The sequence below is a fragment of the Neodiprion lecontei genome, chromosome 5, assembly GCF_021901455.1.
Source record: "Neodiprion lecontei isolate iyNeoLeco1 chromosome 5, iyNeoLeco1.1, whole genome shotgun sequence".
Classification (NCBI taxonomy): Eukaryota; Metazoa; Arthropoda; class Insecta; order Hymenoptera; family Diprionidae; genus Neodiprion; species Neodiprion lecontei.
Window position 1 is genome coordinate 8235679 of NC_060264.1, and position 18952 is coordinate 8254630.

General features: G+C 40.0%; 2 protein-coding genes across 3 annotated transcripts; one reads left to right on the forward strand and one right to left on the reverse strand.

Moving 5' to 3' along the window:
• The first annotated feature begins 13330 nt into the window (after positions 1-13330).
• On the forward strand, positions 13331-16185 carry LOC107222106 (protein canopy 4). Of its 2 annotated transcripts, XM_015661325.2 has the most exons (6): positions 13331-13589; positions 13688-13837; positions 14016-14142; positions 14213-14347; positions 15181-15345; positions 15572-16185. In XM_015661325.2, the coding sequence occupies exons 2-6, from the start codon at positions 13705-13707 to the stop codon at positions 15735-15737; spliced, it is 726 nt and encodes a 241-aa protein (XP_015516811.1). In that variant the 5' UTR covers positions 13331-13589; positions 13688-13704; the 3' UTR covers positions 15738-16185. The 2 variants fall into 2 exon arrangements, with proteins under 2 accessions (XP_015516811.1, XP_015516810.1); XM_015661324.2 differs by having other exon boundaries at positions 13331-13837.
• A 1760-nt stretch (positions 16186-17945) lies between these two features.
• Positions 17946-18909, reverse strand: LOC107222120 (28S ribosomal protein S33, mitochondrial). Its single transcript, XM_015661349.2, has 2 exons — positions 18756-18909; positions 17946-18502 (listed from the first exon to the last, which is right to left on the reverse strand). Exon 2 carries the CDS (start codon positions 18479-18481, stop codon positions 18146-18148), a length of 336 nt encoding a protein of 111 aa, XP_015516835.1. The 5' UTR covers positions 18482-18502; positions 18756-18909; the 3' UTR covers positions 17946-18145.
• Positions 18910-18952: the final 43 nt, after the last annotated feature.

Below are 18952 nucleotides of genomic sequence, written 5' to 3' on the forward strand. Positions count from 1 at the left end.
TGCGTTTTCTGAGTTCCTGGGGGTCCAATTGGTCGGGTAAGGGTCATACAAATCAATTCCGAGACGGAAGATTTTTCGGTCAAAAAAAAAGGAAGGTTAACCCCTTTGTATTTTTGGCGAAAATTTTCGCGATTTTGAAAGGTGCTGGAATAAATTCTTTCTGGCACTAGTCCGACGTAATTTTGCGACAGAAATCGTTTGGGCGCAGTCCCAATAAGCTGCGATTAACGGATCAAGAGTTACAGCCTACAAACGAGAACCTGAGTTTTCGACGTTTTTCAGCTGGTGCTTTTTCGCTCGCCATTTCTCTCCTGTTGGTCTCACGCTCTTTTCACTGCACTTTCTGAGTTCCTGATGGTCCAATTGGTCGGGTAAGGGTCATACAAATCAATTCCGAGACAGAAGATTTTTCGGTCAAAAAAAAAGGAAGGTTAACCCCTTTGTATTTTTGGCGAAAATTTTCGCGATTTTGAAAAGTGCTGGAATAAATTGTTTCTGGCGCTAGTCCGACGTGATTTTGGAAGGGAAATCGATTGGGCGCAGTCCCAATAAGCTGCGATTAACGGATCACGAGTTACAGCCGAAAAACGTGAACCTGTGGTTTCGACATTTTTCAGCTGGTGCTTTTTCGCTCGCCGTTTCTCTCCTGTTGGTCCCACGCTCTTTTCGCTGCATCATCCGAGTTCCTGGGGGTCCAATTGGTCGGGTAAGGGTCATACAAATCAATTCCGAGACGGAAGATTTTTCGGTCAAAAAAAAAGGAAGGTTAATCCCTTTGCATTTTTGGCGAAAATTTTCGCGATTTTGAAAAGTGCTGGAATAAATTCCTTCTGGCACTAGTCGGACGTAATTTTGCGACAGAAATCGTTTGGGCGCAGTCCCAATAGGCTGCGATCAACGGATCAAAAGTTACAGCCATAAAACGAGAACCTGAGTTTCCGACGTTTTTCAGCTGGTGCTTTTTCGCTCGCTATTTCTCTCCTGTTGGTCCCACGCTCTTTTCGCTGCATCATCCGAGTTCCTGGGGGTCCAATTGGTCGGGTAAGGGTCATACAAATCAATTCCGAGACGGAAGATTTTTCGGTCAAAAAAAAAGGAAGGTTAACCCCTTTGTATTTTTGGCGAAAATTTTCGCGATTTTGAAAGGTGCTGGAATAAATTGTTTCTGGCACTGGTCCGACGTAGTTTTGCGACAGAAATCGATCGGGCGCAGTCCCAATAGGCTGCGATCAACGGATCAAAAGTTACAGCCATAAAACGAGAACCTGAGTTTCCGACGTTTTTCAGCTGGTGCTTTTTCGCTCGCTATTTCTCTCCTGTTGGTCCCACGCTCTTTTCGCTGCATTTTCTGAGTTCCTGGGGATCCAATTGGTCGGGTAAGGGTCATACAAATCAATTCCGAGACGGAAGATTTTTCGGTCAAAAAAAAAGGAAGGTTAACCCCTTTGTATTTTTGGAGAAAATTTTCGCGATTTTGAAAGGTGCTGGAATAAATTCTTTCTGGCACTAGTCCGACGTAATTTTGCGACAGAAATCGTTTGGGCGCAGTCCCAATAGACTGCGATCAACGGATCAAAAGTTACAGCCAAAAAACGAGAACCTGAGTTTTCGACGTTTTTCAGCTGATGCTTTTTCGCTCGCCATTTCTCTCCTGTTGGTCCCACGCTCTTTTCGCTGCATTTTCTGAGTTCCTGGGGGTCCAATTGGTCGGGAAAGGGTCATACAAATCAATTCCGAGACGGAAGATTTTTCGGTCAAAAAAAAAGGAAGGTTAACCCCTTTGTATTTTTGGCGAAAATTTTCGCGATTTTGAAAGGTGCTGGAATAAATTGTTTCTGGCACTGGTCCGACGTAGTTTTGCGACAGAAATCGATCGGGCGCAGTCCCAATAGGCTGCGATCAACGGATCAAAAGTTACAGCCATAAAACGAGAACCTGAGTTTCCGACGTTTTTCAGCTGGTGCTTTTTCGCTCGCTATTTCTCTCCTGTTGGTCCCACGCTCTTTTCGCTGCATTTTCTGAGTTCCTGGGGATCCAATTGGTCGGGTAAGGGTCATACAAATCAATTCCGAGACGGAAGATTTTTCGGTCAAAAAAAAAGGAAGGTTAACCCCTTTGTATTTTTGGCGAAAATTTTCGCGATTTTGAAAGGTGCTGGAATAAATTCTTTCTGGCACTAGTCCGACGTAATTTTGCGACAGAAATCGTTTGGGCGCAGTCCCAATAGACTGCGATCAACGGATCAAAAGTTACAGCCAAAAAACGAGAACCTGAGTTTTCGACGTTTTTCAGCTGATGCTTTTTCGCTCGCCATTTCTCTCCTGTTGGTCCCACGCTCTTTTCGCTGCATTTTCTGAGTTCCTGGGGGTCCAATTGGTCGGGAAAGGGTCATACAAATCAATTCCGAGACGGAAGATTTTTCGGTCAAAAAAAAAGGAAGGTTAACCCCTTTGTATTTTTGGCGAAAATTTTCGCGATTTTGAAAGGTGCTGGAATAAATTGTTTCTGGCACTGGTCCGACGTAGTTTTGCGACAGAAATCGATCGGGCGCAGTCCCAATAGGCTGCGATCAACGGATCAAAAGTTACAGCCATAAAACGAGAACCTGAGTTTCCGACGTTTTTCAGCTGGTGCTTTTTCGCTCGCTATTTCTCTCCTGTTGGTCCCACGCTCTTTTCGCTGCATTTTCTGAGTTCCTGGGGGTCCAATTGGTCGGGAAAGGGTCATACAAATCAATTCCGAGACGGAAGATTTTTCGGTCAAAAAAAAAGGAAGGTTAACCCCTTTGTATTTTTGGGGACAATTTTCGCGATTTTGAAAAGTGCTGGAATAAATTGTTTCTGGCACTGGTCCGACGTAGTTTTGCGACAGAAATCGATCGGGCGCAGTCCCAATAGGCTGCGATCAACGGATCAAAAGTTACAGCCAAAAAACGGGAACCTGTGTTTTCAACGTTTTTCAGCTGGTGCTTTTTCACTCGCCATTTCTCTTCTGTTGGTCCCACGCTCTTTTCGCTGCATTTTCTGAGTTCCTGGGGGTCCAATTGGTCGGGAAAGGGTTATACAAATCAATTCCGAGACGGAAGATTTTTCGGTCAAAAAAAAAGGAAGGTTAACCCCTTTGTATTTTTGGCGAAAATTTTCGCGATTTTGAAAGCTGCTGGAATAAATTCTTTCTGGCACTAGTCCAACGTAATTTTGCGACAGAAATCGTTTGGGCGCAGTCCCAATAGACTGCCATCAACGGATCAAAAGTTACAGCCAAAAAACGAGAACCTGAGTTTTCGACGTTTTTCAGCTGGTGCTTTTTCGCTCGCCATTTCTCTCCTGTTGGTCCCACGCTCTTTTTGCTGCATTTTCTGAGTTCCTGGGGGTCCAATTGGTCGGGTAAGGGTCATACAAATCAATTCCGAGACGGAAGATTTTTCGGTCAAAAAAAAAGGAAGGTTAACCCCTTTGTATTTTTGGCGAAAATTTTCGCGATTTTGAAAGGTGCTGGAATAAATTGTTTCTGGCACTGGTCCGACGTAGTTTTGCGACAGAAATCGATCGGGCGCAGTCCCAATAGGCTGCGATCAACGGATCAAAAGTTACAGCCATAAAACGAGAACCTGAGTTTCCGACGTTTTTCAGCTGGTGCTTTTTCGCTCGCTATTTCTCTCCTGTTGGTCCCACGCTCTTTTCGCTGCATTTTCTGAGTTCCTGGGGGTCCAATTGGTCGGGTAAGGGTCATACAAATCAATTCCGAGACGGAAGATTTTTCGGTCAAAAAAAAAGGAAGGTTAACCCCTTTGTATTTTTGGCGAAAATTTTCGCGATTTTGAAAGGTGCTGGAATAAATTCTTTCTGGCACTAGTCCGACGTAATTTTGCGACAGAAATCGTTTGGGCGCAGTCCCAATAGACTGCGATCAACGGATCAAAAGTTACAGCCAAAAAACGAGAACCTGAGTTTTCGACGTTTTTCAGCTGATGCTTTTTCGCTCGCCATTTCTCTCCTGTTGGTCCCACGCTCTTTTCGCTGCTTTTTCTGAGTTCCTGGGGGTCCAATTGGTCGGGAAAGGGTCATACAAATCAATTCCGAGACGGAAGATTTTTCGGTCAAAAAAAAAGGAAGGAACCCCTTTGTATTTTTGGCGAAAATTTTCGCGATTTTGAAAGGTGCTGGAATAAATTGTTTCTGGCACTGGTCCGACGTAGTTTTGCGACAGAAATCGATCGGGCGCAGTCCCAATAGGCTGCGATCAACGGATCAAAAGTTACAGCCATAAAACGAGAACCTGAGTTTCCGACGTTTTTCAGCTGGTGCTTTTTCGCTCGCTATTTCTCTCCTGTTGGTCCCACGCTCTTTTCGCTGCATTTTCTGAGTTCCTGGGGGTCCAATTGGTCGGGTAAGGGTCATACAAATCAATTCCGAGACGGAAGATTTTTCGGTTAAAAAAAAAGGAAGGTTAACCCCTTTGTATTTTTGGGGACAATTTTCGCGATTTTGAAAAGTGCTGGAATAAATTCTTTCTGGCACTAGTCCGACGTAATTTTGCGAGAGAAATCGTTTGGGTGCAGTCCCAATAGGCTGCGATCAACGGATCAAAAGTTACAGCCAAAAAACGAGAACCTGAGTTTCCGACGTTTTTCAGCTGGTGCTTTTTCGCTCGCTATTTCTCTCCTGTTGGTCCCACGCTCTTTTCGCTGCATTTTCTGAGTTCCTGGGGGTCCAATTGGTCGGGTAAGGGTCATACAAATCAATTCCAAGACGAAAGATTTTTCGGTCAAAAAAAAAGGAAGGTTAACCCCTTTGTATTTTTGGCGAAAATTTTCGCGATTTTGAAAGGTGCTGGAATAAATTGTTTCTGGCACTGGTCCGACGTAGTTTTGCGACAGAAATCGATCGGGCGCAGTCCCAATAGGCTGCGATCAACGGATCAAAAGTTACAGCCAAAAAACGGGAACCTGTGTTTTCAACGTTTTTCAGCTGGTGCTTTTTCACTCGCCATTTCTCTTCTGTTGGTCCCACGCTCTTTTCGCTGCATTTTCTGAGTTCCTGGGGGTCCAATTGGTCGGGAAAGGGTTATACAAATCAATTCCGAGACGGAAGATTTTTCGGTCAAAAAAAAAGGAAGGTTAACCCCTTTGTATTTTTGGCTAAAATTTTCGCGATTTTGAAAGCTGCTGGAATAAATTCTTTCTGGCACTAGTCCAACGTAATTTTGCGACAGAAATCGTTTGGGCGCAGCCCCAATAGACTGCCATCAACGGATCAAAAGTTACAGCCAAAAAACGAGAACCTGAGTTTTCGACGTTTTTCAGCTGGTGCTTTTTCGCTCGCCATTTCTCTCCTGTTGGTCCCACGCTCTTTTTGCTGCATTTTCTGAGTTCCTGGGGGTCCAATTGGTCGGGTAAGGGTCATACAAATCAATTCCGAGACGGAAGATTTTTCGGTCAAAAAAAAAGGAAGGTTAACCCCTTTGTATTTTTGGCGAAAATTTTCGCGATTTTGAAAGGTGCTGGAATAAATTGTTTCTGGCACTGGTCCGACGTAGTTTTGCGACAGAAATCGATCGGGCGCAGTCCCAATAGGCTGCGATCAACGGATCAAAAGTTACAGCCATAAAACGAGAACCTGAGTTTCCGACGTTTTTCAGCTGGTGCTTTTTCGCTCGCTATTTCTCTCCTGTTGGTCCCACGCTCTTTTCGCTGCATTTTCTGAGTTCCTGGGGGTCTAATTGGTCGGGTAAGGGTCATACAAATCAATTCCGAGACGGAAGATTTTTCGGTCAAAAAAAAAGGAAGGTTAACCCCTTTGTATTTTTGGCGAAAATTTTCGCGATTTTGAAAGGTGCTGGAATAAATTCTTTCTGGCACTAGTCCGACGTAATTTTGCGACAGAAATCGTTTGGGCGCAGTCCCAATAGACTGCGATCAACGGATCAAAAGTTACAGCCAAAAAACGAGAACCTGAGTTTTCGACGTTTTTCAGCTGATGCTTTTTCGCTCGCCATTTCTCTCCTGTTGGTCCCACGCTCTTTTCGCTGCTTTTTCTGAGTTCCTGGGGGTCCAATTGGTCGGGAAAGGGTCATACAAATCAATTCCGAGACGGAAGATTTTTCGGTCAAAAAAAAAGGAAGGAACCCCTTTGTATTTTTGGCGAAAATTTTCGCGATTTTGAAAGGTGCTGGAATAAATTGTTTCTGGCACTGGTCCGACGTAGTTTTGCGACAGAAATCGATCGGGCGCAGTCCCAATAGGCTGCGATCAACGGATCAAAAGTTACAGCCATAAAACGAGAACCTGAGTTTCCGACGTTTTTCAGCTGGTGCTTTTTCGCTCGCTATTTCTCTCCTGTTGGTCCCACGCTCTTTTCGCTGCATTTTCTGAGTTCCTGGGGGTCCAATTGGTCGGGTAAGGGTCATACAAATCAATTCCGAGACGGAAGATTTTTCGGTTAAAAAAAAAGGAAGGTTAACCCCTTTGTATTTTTGGGGACAATTTTCGCGATTTTGAAAAGTGCTGGAATAAATTCTTTCTGGCACTAGTCCGACGTAATTTTGCGAGAGAAATCGTTTGGGTGCAGTCCCAATAGGCTGCGATCAACGGATCAAAAGTTACAGCCAAAAAACGAGAACCTGAGTTTCCGACGTTTTTCAGCTGGTGCTTTTTTGCTCGCCATTTCTCTCCTGTTGGTCCCACGCTCTTTTTGCTGCATTTTCTGAGTTCCTGGGGGTCCAATTGGTCGGGAAAGGGTCATACAAATCAATTCCGAGACAGAAGATTTTTCGGTCAAAAAAAAAGGAAGGAACCCCTTTGTATTTTTGGCGAAAATTTTCGCGATTTTGAAAGGTGCTGGAATAAATTGTTTCTGGCACTGGTCCGACGTAGTTTTGCGACAGAAATCGATCGGGCGCAGTCCCAATAGGCTGCGATCAACGGATCAAAAGTTACAGCCATAAAACGAGAACCTGAGTTTTCGACGTTTTTCAGCTGGTGCTTTTTCGCTCGCCATTTCTCTCCTGTTGGTCCCACGCTCTTTTTGCTGCATTTTCTGAGTTCCTGGGGGTCCAATTGGTCGGGTCAGGGTCATACAAATCAATTCCGAGACGGAAGATTTTTCGGTCAAAAAAAAAGGAAGGTTAACCCCTTTGTATTTTTGGCGAAAATTTTCGAGATTTTGAAAGCTGCTGGAATAAATTCTTTCTGGCACTAGTCCAACGTAATTTTGCGACAGAAATCGTTTGGGCGCAGTCCCAATAGGCTGCGATCAACGGATCAAAAGTTACAGCCAAAAAACGAGAACCTGTGTTTTCGACGTTTTTCAGCTGGTGTTTTTTTGCTCGCCATTTCTCTTCTGTTGGTTCTACGCTCATTTCGCTTCGTTTTCTGAGTTACTGAGGGTCCAATTAGTCAGGTTAGGGTCATTCAAATCGAATCTGAGACCAAAAACTATTGGCTCCAAAAATTAAGAAAAAGTAAGGCTAACCCCTTTGCATTTTTGGCGAAATTTTTCGCGATTGTCAAAAGTGCTGGAAGAAATTCTTTCATGCACTACTCCGACGTAATTTTGCGAGAGGAATCGGTTGAGCGCAGTCCCAATACGCTGCGAGCAACTGACCAAAAGTTACAGCTTGAAAACGACAGATTCTCATCGTTGCTTCTCTGGCGTTGGTTCTCCTCCTTCCCGTGTGTGTTCTGAGATCCTACAAGTCCAATAAATCGCAAAAAAATACAAAAATTACGTTGTACCGTACGTCAGTTGCGTTTATTTAATTGCGGTTGCAGTGACATGATTATTGTTATTATTTTCAGTATTAATAATATTACTAATATCAATGTTATACTGACTGTTGTCATTGGAATGTCGGTTTATTTATGTCGGCAAACACCTGTTTATTTCATTCAACTTTTATAAATAGTATTTCACTGCGAGTTCTTACTATGATATACTGTACACATTTGATATCCGTGAATGTAGAAAATGTAAAAACAATAATAAGAATTGTAACAATGACATATGTATGTGTTACTGCATAGTTTATAAACAAATTCGTATTACAGTTGAATATAGTTTAGGATAAATTCATATATTATATATAAACCACATACATTATGACATGGAGTTTTTGAATCAGGCTTTGGAGTATCAATAAAAATACTTGAATTACATATTATGCATGGTTGTTATGATCACCCATAAGTTTCTTTACACCTCCGTACTGAACGAGGTGTATCGTTGATCAACAATTGAATCCCTATACTTTCAGTCAGAATTAGGCGAATTGGAGGAATTTCAGCGTGTAACTGCTCCTGGTATCCGGAGAATATCTGTACCGAGGAGGTCCCTCAAAACCTCCAGTTAGAGTAAGGCAAATCGAAACTATTTGAGCGAAAAATTACTCCTGGTATCAGGAGCGTATCTGAGCCAAGGAGGTCGATAAAAGACAGGGACAAATTGATTGACAGCATGTGATGTACAAGAAATTTTTTTTAATTGTTTCTTCTCCATTTTCGCGACATGACTGCCGCGACGTTTGAGATACTCATTTCTGGTGTTCTTACAATTTAATTAGTCTCGACCCTACCCTGCTCTGCCCTGCCCTGCCCTGCCCTGCCCTACCCTACCCTATACTCTACCCTATACCCTACCCTACCCTACCCTACCCTACCCTACCCTACCCTACCCTACCCTACCCTACCCTACCCTACCCTAATTCTACCCTAATTCTACCCTAATTCTACTCCAAGTCCCACTCTAACTCCTACTGCGACTCCTAACACTCCTACTATTACACCTACTCCTACTCCTGATCCTGATCCTACTCCTGATCCTACCCCTCCTACTTCTTATCCTATTCCTGATCCTACACCTGATACTACTCCTACTCCTACTTCTACTCCTACTCCTACTCCCACTTCTACTCCCACTCCTACTCCTACTCCTACTTCCAATCCTACTTCTACTCTTACTTCTACTTCTCCTACTTCTACTGTAACTCCTACTCCTATACTCCTACTCCCACACCTACTTCTCCTACTTCTACTCCAACTCCTACTCCTACTCCTACTCCTACTCCTACTTCTCCCCTAACTACTGCTAAAAGTCTTAGTCCTATTTCTACTCCCGCCTATCACCTTCTACTACCGCCTACCACCTCCCTTACATTCGTCCGCCTAGTCCTTTTCCTTCTCCTCTCTCAGTCACCTTCTATCACCGCCAGCCACCTCCGACCACCTCCAACCACCGTCAACCACCTCCAACGACCACCGCTAACCAGCTCGAGTTATACCTTAAATAGTAACAAATATTTTCAGTGTAGGAACACATCAAAAATATTTTGTAAGGATTAATATAAATAATTAATTAATTAATAATATAACAAATTTGTTTGGCGCATTCATAGCTCCTGAATTTGGACTTGCGCGGAGAATGAATTGAAATAATTTATTGTCAACGTGACAAGTGTCAAAAATTTTGGATCAAATATAATTACAATTGCCATTGAATATTAATAAATATGTTTAACTCACCGACAACAAATCCTCGTCCTCCTCGTCCACCTTGTTCTCCTCGTCTTCTTCGTCCTCCTCTTCGTCCACCTCCGAACACCTCCAACGACCACCGCTAACCACCTTCGGTTATACCTGGAATATTAATCCACATTTTCAGTATGAGAACACTTCAAAAATATTGTGTATGGATTAATATAATTAATTAATTAATCCATAATAGAATAAATTTTTTTAGCGCAATTATAGCTACTGAATTTGTGCTTGCGCGAAAAATGAATTGAAATAATTTATTGTAAACGTGACAAGCTCAATAAATTTGAGATAAAATATAATTACAATTGCTATTAAATATTACAAAAATGTTAAACTCACCGAGCACAAATCCTTGTCCTCCTCGTTCACCTTGTTCTCGTCTTCCTCGACCTCCTCCTCGTCCACCTCCGACCACCTCCAACCACCGTCAACCATCTCCAACGACCACCGCTAACCACCTCGGGTTATACCTTAAATAGTAATAAACATTTTCAGTGTAAGAACACATCAAAAATATTATGCAAGGATCAATATAATTTTTTTATCGACACATTCTACCGAGAAGATTATGATAAAATTACAAAATATTATAGAAATTATATTACCGCATTGATAGCTACTGAATTTGGGCTTGCGAGAAAAATGAATTGAAATAATTTATTGCAAACGCGACAAGTTTAAAAAATATCAGATAAAATATAATTACAATTGACATTAAATATTATAAAATTGTTTTACTCACCATGCACAAATAGTAACATAGCTTCTAATTACCGGATTACATGAAAATAGATGATTATAATTATTCATTCTGTACTTTCGTCGTGTACAAAAGATTGAAAACTGAAAGCAATCAATAATTATATAGCTAAATATTTAAGTCACACCGAAAGAAGCTCAATAATCAAATCAGATAATGCAGAAAAAATATCTTCCATATCGGTTCAAAGTGGAAAACGGGTTCTCCAAATGCTGCTATATGAAAGATCGGGAAAAGTACAACTATTTTTTTTTCAAATCAATCAAATACGATAATTTTCAAGCGAAACCCTGACTGTCGGTTATTTTTTTTCAATGGGAGATAACTCACGAAGCATTTCAAAATTCTGAATGTATTGCAACTCACATTTGGACAGCACAAGAAAAATTTACTTATCATCAATTGTCGCAAAATTGCGAAGTTATTAACTGGACATTGAAGCGCCTCGCCGCTGGAATCTAGAGTTGCTAGGAAAGATGGAGTGCGTAAATTTTGTCTGAAATGTAAAAACTAAAATTACTTTGAATTGACATATAGCTTTATCATCGATGAACTAAATAACTCATAAAACAACGTTAAATCACATTCATTTTCGCTCAGAAATTTCTTGGTAAAAATCGTTACCTTTTATGTTTGAGCTCGACAAATAATAGGATATCACGGTTTTTTGGGTCATTTTGGTACATCGATAATAGAATGATGCGCGAATTAAAAATAACTAGTTTTAAAACACTCGCTCTGTAAAGCTCGCTCGGGTTCGGATGCCTAGTGTAACTGGTTTTGTGCTCGTGCGCTCGCTGACTCGTTGTCAGTGTTTTACCAAATGACATAATTGTAGGGGAGACTGGGGCACGATGATTTCCTAAAAATTCTGGTATTCGCTTCACAGTATACAGAATGAACACTGCCTTTGCACATGTGACGCAAACCGCATCTGCCATTAAGATTTTTTCTATGTAATGCTACAAATCACGTTTACACATGCATGTAAGTTTAACGTATTGTGATTTTATGACAATTAATTTCGTCAAAAAATACCACAGAACAATCAGCTAAGTGCTGACAGATTTGAAACACTAGGCACAGCAATTCTATCTCCAATTGAACGAAGTTATTGTCATGTATTCCTGTATGTATACAGTGCCAACCACTCACCAATTGCAATTTGTTGATCCTGGTCGTACGTTTCTTTTTCTGATTCAAAATGTTATCTGAAGCATGCATATTGGATTGCTAGCACAGAACACGACGTTTTCAATAATCAAACTTGTAAACTTGAAAATTAGTCCAGAGGGTCAAAATTGAAGTCACCGGGTCAAGGACCTGGAAAACCAGAACTACGGAACGCTTGTTCTGGAAGTCGAGTTTCTCCCAGTAGTGGACCAGGAGCGCAGAAACCACGGAGCGTTTGTCCTGGAAGTCGAGTTTCACCAGGTAGCGGACCTGGAGCATAAAAACTACAGAGCTCTTGTCCTGGAAGTCGAGCTCCACTAGGTAGTGGACCTTGAGCGCAGGAACCATGGAGTGCTACGAAAAACTGGAGAACTACGGAGCGCTTGTCCTGGAAGTCGAGTTCCTCCAGGTAGTGAACCTGGAGCGCAGAAGCCACGGAGCGTTTGTCCTGGAACTCGAGTTGCACCAGGAAGCCGACGCGGAGCGCAGGATCCAGGAGGTAGAGAACCCGGTACTCGAAATCTGCGGAGCTCGATTCTCATCCGTCCGCTCAACTGCGCGGTTGTTTCCAGACTGAGGAATTCGGCTAGCTGATTACTATAGATCGATGACGTCAAGAGAAAAAAAATCTTGAGTGACGTCACTTTCTGAACATCCCACGAACATCCGAACATCCAAACTTTGGTTTCGAACCTCAATACTATGTATGATGTATGATGATGTACGATGTATGATGTATGATGTATGATGTACGATGATATGATATGATGTATAATGATTTTAGTTTTTACATTTTACAGACAAGATATACGCACTTTATCTTTCCTGTCGATTTCCGACTCAAGCGGCTAGGCCCTTCGATGGTCAGCCGTTGCATGAAGACTAGAGGTACTTCATGAGCCGTTGACTTAAGATATATTCTTCAGTTAACGGGTCAGCTAATAACGCTGCCGTTCTACAACAGTTGGATGATAAAAATTTTTGCTCGTACCTTTCAAATGCTTGTTAAAATACGCTCGAAGTTTTAAGAAGCTCCGTTCTATCTCTCCCTATCAAAAACAAAATCGCCGACAATCGCCTTTTTAAGTTGTTAAATCAGGACACTGCGTTCAAAATTAGCGCATCCGTGATGTATTAAAGTTGCTCTGATCGAATTATTTTTCCATACGAACACTTTTCGAAAAACATTTCTGCTTCTCTACCCGCAACGTAGATACTTCACTTGCGACTAGCTAAATAGTGTTTTTCGATACGAGTGCGCGAAGATTGCAATGCCCGCATAAGCGTGAAGGCGCAGCACGAGCCCGTAGACGAGTTGAAGGGTGAGTGTGGCGCATTCACGCGAGATAGGCATTGCCAGCTTTCACGCGTGTATCGAACTCTATTTTTTGCTACACCTGTAATGGAAAGTCCGACATATACGATTATATTTATACGAAACCACGGCACGATGTCTGTTCAGTAACGATGCCGAGCACAGCAGAGTGACAAACTATTCCGTCGGTGGCGCTAGTGCAGCTGTTTGCGAAATGCGCAACTGTGGATTTTTATCTTAAATAATATATAATATAATCTTAATAAAAGCGCGACCGTCTTTTTCGCACACCGCTAGCAATGTGCGAAAGTTTATCTTATACCGCCGGAAATGTGCGAAGATTTTTTTCTCACACCGCTAGCAGTGCGCGAAAGTTTTTCCCGCACATGTGTATAAAAGACTACTTTCGGTGCTTGTAAATGGTGCATAAAAATGGACTTTTCATGCAGGTGTTGCAAAAAACAGCGTTTCGACTCTATACCTACGAAAATTCAAGATCGAGAGAGCAAACGAAAAGTTGTTGGAATAATTATGAATATTAATGTTATGGAATACATCGAGCGCGATTATCTCATATTCTCTGATCGTTCGTAGAGATTATGGTCCATGAATGAATTTACAATCCCTCGTCGAAACGTGGCCCAATTGTTTTGTCTGTCATATTATATAGAATACTGTGTCAACACCGGATTGGCCAATGAATGGCTTCCGCTCCAAAGGAAAAATCGTTTGAACACTTGATATGAATGCGCTCAATGCGATGCTGGCAGTGGTTCACATGCCTATTTGGACTACCGTGTTATAAACGGGTACGCCGGTCTTTTTAAACATTTCGAAATCAACAACTCACTCAGTAATAAGCTATATGAAAATGTGATAAACTGAATAATTTCTAATGATATTTCAGTCGCGTCTCGTCATTTTATGTCCAACACGCGCTGTTACAAAGTGAATAAAACCATGTACAAGACAATAGTAGTGATTCTCTGTGTACTGCACGCCGTTTATGGAGGACCAGAAGAAGAGGAAGGTGTAAAATACGCTAATAAATGCGAAGGTAAATACATTGAATTCGAAACATTGATATCACTTTGGCGAAATCGAATAATAATCACTGGGAAGTTTGTAACTTAACCTAAACTAAAATAACCTCATAACACGATGAAAACCGTTTATTAACTTTCTTGGATTGCTTCAAATATTCTCACTTATCCATTTTACTATTTTTCTTGTAGTGTGCAAAGTTCTTGCCACAGAGCTCGAGGCTCGGTTGGAAGAAACAGGAAAGTCTCGAGATGTTTTGGAAATAGGTTACTCGGTAGACGACGTGGCTCCAAAGAAGAAGAAAGAATACAAGAAATCGTAGGTTTGCTCTTTATGTTTTATTTCAGTATTTTTGTGATCTGCTAAACTGGAATTCATTTTCTTTCAGAGAACTGAGATTGGTTGAATCTCTCGAGGGAATATGCGAAAGAATACTCGAATACAATATTCATAAGGAAAGGGAAGACAGCACCAGGTTTTCCAAGGGAATGAGTCAAACCTTCAAAACTCTGCATGGTCTAGTGTAAAGTAAACTTTCCCTTTATTACTTCTATTTATTATCTGACACTCACTTTGTTTAGCCAATGTTGCCGTTACCAAATTTTGTCAGTAAGTATTGTAACATTTCTCATTCCCTATTTCTTGGATGCCATTCATGAAAAACACAAAAACTGTTTTTCATACAGTCGAGTTTTGTCGATAATTTTAACAGATTTCCACAAACGAAATTCATATTTCTGCAAAGTGAGTGTCAATTTCAACTGTACGTGATGAAGCTGTAAGTTGTGCTCAGTCATCTTACAAGCCAACTATTTTTTTGAATAATTATTTAGCTAAAAGTCTCACATTCGGCAATATTTGCAACTTGAGAGGCAAGTCTTTCTGTTTTCACTTAACTTCAGCCTGATACCGCTATTGATTTACATTTTTTTAATAATGTACTCCTACCTACCTGATAAGGTACTCATACTAGACGACATGAATTATAATATAATTTTATCACAGTTGAAAATGCAATATGTGGAAATGTAGCTTAATCACTGTGTAAAATTATTCTTCGATAAACAGAATTCGAAATGAAGAACTGAAACACTTTACTTTAAAACCACAAGTATCAATGATTAGGAATATTTGAATCCTCATTGAAAACTTATTGTACTTCAAATAAACAAATGTCTGTGAGTTCCAGCTTCATATAAGATATGCAAACAAGAAATTTTTTACATTCACTAAGCTGGACTGAATACTAACTTTGAAATATGATTGCAAATGGAAATTTTAAGGTGATATTAGGTCGTAGCGTGTTAAACTATCAGTCTTTTTTAAAAATTATATTAATCATTGTTTACATAATAGGGACAAGGGTGTAAAGGTCGACTTGGGTATACCATATGAACTTTGGGACAAGCCATCAGTAGAGATAACTACGCTAAAAACTCAGTGTGAGTCTCTACTGGAAAATCATGAAGGTGACATTGAGGAATGGTATTTTGAACATCAAGGAATTATTCCATTGAGCCGGTAAATATACACTTCCGACTACATTAAAAGGGAATGAATTTAGTTAAAAACTGATTTGCAATTCACAGTTGTACATGCATTGCCTGAAACAAGCCAACTATGACATCTAAATGTGGAAAACTGTTATCCTATAACCTAAGATCTATTTATTAATATAGGTAGTAATGAATATTATCTTATTGTATTGTTAATACATATTTAATAATGTGATATTGTTTTTATATAGATATCTGTGTTCCGATCGGGCATTGAAAGGACAAGATGACACTTGCTTAAAGGAAAAGGGTGAAACTGGACGACCTAAAATCGAACAAAAGAAAAATAAGAAGAATTCTCGTAAAAACAATAAAGAAAATGAAAACAGACCAAAGAATGAGAAAGAAGAATTATAAGAATACTTGCGCATAAATAGTTGTAAATAAAAATATTCTTACCAAAACGTTCTCTAAAGAAAATCTTGTACCAGTAATTATACATCCATTTTAAACGAGATTGAAGTTGATCTAAATATAACGATGCATTTTCAAGAAGACTCGTTATTTTGCAACTTTACTGTTGTGTGAAATTCAGCGACCTAATGGAGCATTAAGAAACTCATATTTGCAAATTCAACCCCTTCAGAGTTGTTCTGAAGCTCTAAAATGGTAACTTTTCATATAATTATTCGTAACGGTAACGTTACTAACTTTACCTGCGTTATTATAAAGTTTCTATTTTAGAGATGTGTAAAGAAAAGTTATAATTTTCAATAGTGCGAATTTATTATATCGATTTCATTTATACCATAATTAAACAAAATTGTTGTGACTCATTTTACAATAAATCAGTTTTTATAGCTAATTACCGTGATTATTTTTTTTCCTCTGGATCTTGTGCAAATGATTTTTTCCTATCATGTAATAAGTTACTCATGTGTTTGTGCATTAAATAACTCAGTTTAGCATTACCAGCATAAAATATAACAAATCAGCGTCAAGAGTAGTCTTTTTTTTTACCAAAATAAATATGTCAAAGTTGATAGTATTATTTGTCATATTATTAAATTGGGGAAAACAATCTTTGGAAGTTTCTTTATGGGCAGCCAGAGCCAAGAGTAGCCAATTCCCCTGGCTAATTCAATTTCAAACAATTATTCCTTGCGGTGGAATACTGGTTTCTCCTGACTGGGTTCTTACAGCTGCGCAATGCGTTCAGTTCAACCGAAATGTACGTATTACATACGTTTGTACTGTTTATTAATTTGAACTTTGGAACTATAGAATCCTTTCTCAGATATACTTGCTAACACTATAATGCCCAAAGTTCATGCAAACGATTACAAATGAGTGTATACTCAGACTTCTCTATTCAATTACAGTCCATCACCTTATATGCCACAGGGCTGAATGGCACACAGTCAGGACAAACGATCGGAGTAAAAGCGACGTACATATTCCCAGAATACCAAGCTTACTCAACGGCACATGACAAGGAGCATAATATTGCTCTGCTAAAATTAATACAACCATTTGATATGTGCGACGACAACGTCAAACTTCTAGACGTGTCCCCAATTCGACTAGATGATTACTATAAGACATGTTTCATATTTGGATGGCAAAGCTATGTCGCTCCATCGACAAAAGTTTTAGCAAAGCCGATCCAGTACAGTCACGTGCTTCTTAATTCTTGGGAAGTATGTATGTACATGCTCAAGGGGAATACCAGCTATAACAATGTCTTCTGCGCCATTGTGGACGCGGAAGATGGAATAAAAGCATGTGCAGGAAATCCTGGATCCCCAGTTGTCTGCGAAGATCAATATCAGCAGATGACTTTATTAGGAATTGCCTCTTGGTCCAATTTCTCATTGGACTGCGCTGGGATCCCTACTTATCTAGGACTTAGTGTATTCAGGTAAAATGAGAGTACCATAAATTTGACACAGCGTAATGTGCCATGGAAAACATTTTCACATTCCAGATCATGGATCAATGATTTAATATTAAACGATAAAGTAATGGAGGAACGAAACAATGATGGTAAACCCAACAAAAATACCTGTAGACATGATCAACATCCGGGCAGTATGACGGCTGGCACTAACATTTGGAATTATTCAAACTTGTCGAGGTTTAGATTGAACATCGATCAGAAACCCATTGATAGACTTTGGAAGCCACTATGGACAGAAATCGTCGAAAAAGAGATTCATGAACAAGGTTCCAGTTTGTCAAAAATTCCAGTTATTCCTCCCAGACTAGAAAACGCAGTATATACCAACTATAGCAGACTTAATTCAAAGTATGGAATACCCTTTGATATCCTGAGACGAAGGGATGAAGATAATTTTAAGCAGTACCAAGAAGTTGGCCAAAGTAGAGAAACTGCCAATAGAATAGTGGATACTGTGGCTGAATTTCCAGCGGTGCAAATCAAGTCTAGTCATTCAGGAGATAAAAATATTGAAAAAAATCACGACAAAGAGATACGAAAATCCACAACAATAAGCACAGGCGATGAATTGTATGATTTAGACTTTATGATGCCATTAGATGAAGATTACTTGTTCGGGCGATCGCATACATTGCATTTCCAATCAAGATGGTTTTGTACAACACTTTATCTTGTGACTGTAGTCTATTTTATTTTCTGATTATTTAACAATGTTTTACCGGTGAAAATAATTATGTATCCACGGCATCAAAATGTTGACAACATCTTACCATTATCTTTTTCCAAAGACGGTTTATAAAAACTTTATGCTACTATTAGATTTCAAAATATTTCCAGACCATACAAGTAGAGTAATTATCCACTCTTACAATGTTATTTTCTTGCTCTCTCCCTTCTCAGGCTTGCCTTTGCCACGTAGAATTCTCAAACGTTTCATCTCATCTTTAAAGTCCTCGTGTTCATCTCTGAATAGACCATACTCGCGAAGTCTCATCATTAATTTTCCAATTTCGGGATGCCTTGGATACCAATCGACGACCTCTTGCCGTTTATTCATAGGCTTTGCACTGAACAACTTAACGACCTTCATTGATGGTGCATTTGTAGTTCGGACCACTTCTCCAAATATTTTGTTGCTCAGACGATTCATGCGATTTGCATAATTTGTTGTAACTTTAGCAAGATCGACGTAACGGCTCATTCTCAGTACCTCTATTATGTCCTAACGAATTTGAAAAGTTTTTGAAGTCATTGTCCACACATTGCGTATCAATCGAAAAGATAAACGATCAATCTAGATGTCAATAGTTCTATACGATTTACTCTCTTTTTCATCCATTTTCTTAACGTTAATTGAATTTAATACGGTAAGAGATTGTAACTAATGCATTTTCTGAATAGAAACTTGAATTAAAACTTATTGTTGACATTTAATTAAAGCATATTTTTTGTAACTATGAGGGTAAAATACTTACGGTTTGGTCTCAATACTTCTACCTCTTGCTGAATAATACAGCAATAATTAGACAGAGCGAATCGCGAATCTGCGGGAACCAGTTGTCCGTTTTTTGATAGGTTATGTCTTCGAACGGGCTGACTACTGACTTCATTGAACGGGTTAGGTTAGCTTGGCTTAGGTTAGGTTTGCTTAGTTTAAGTTAGGCTAGGATAT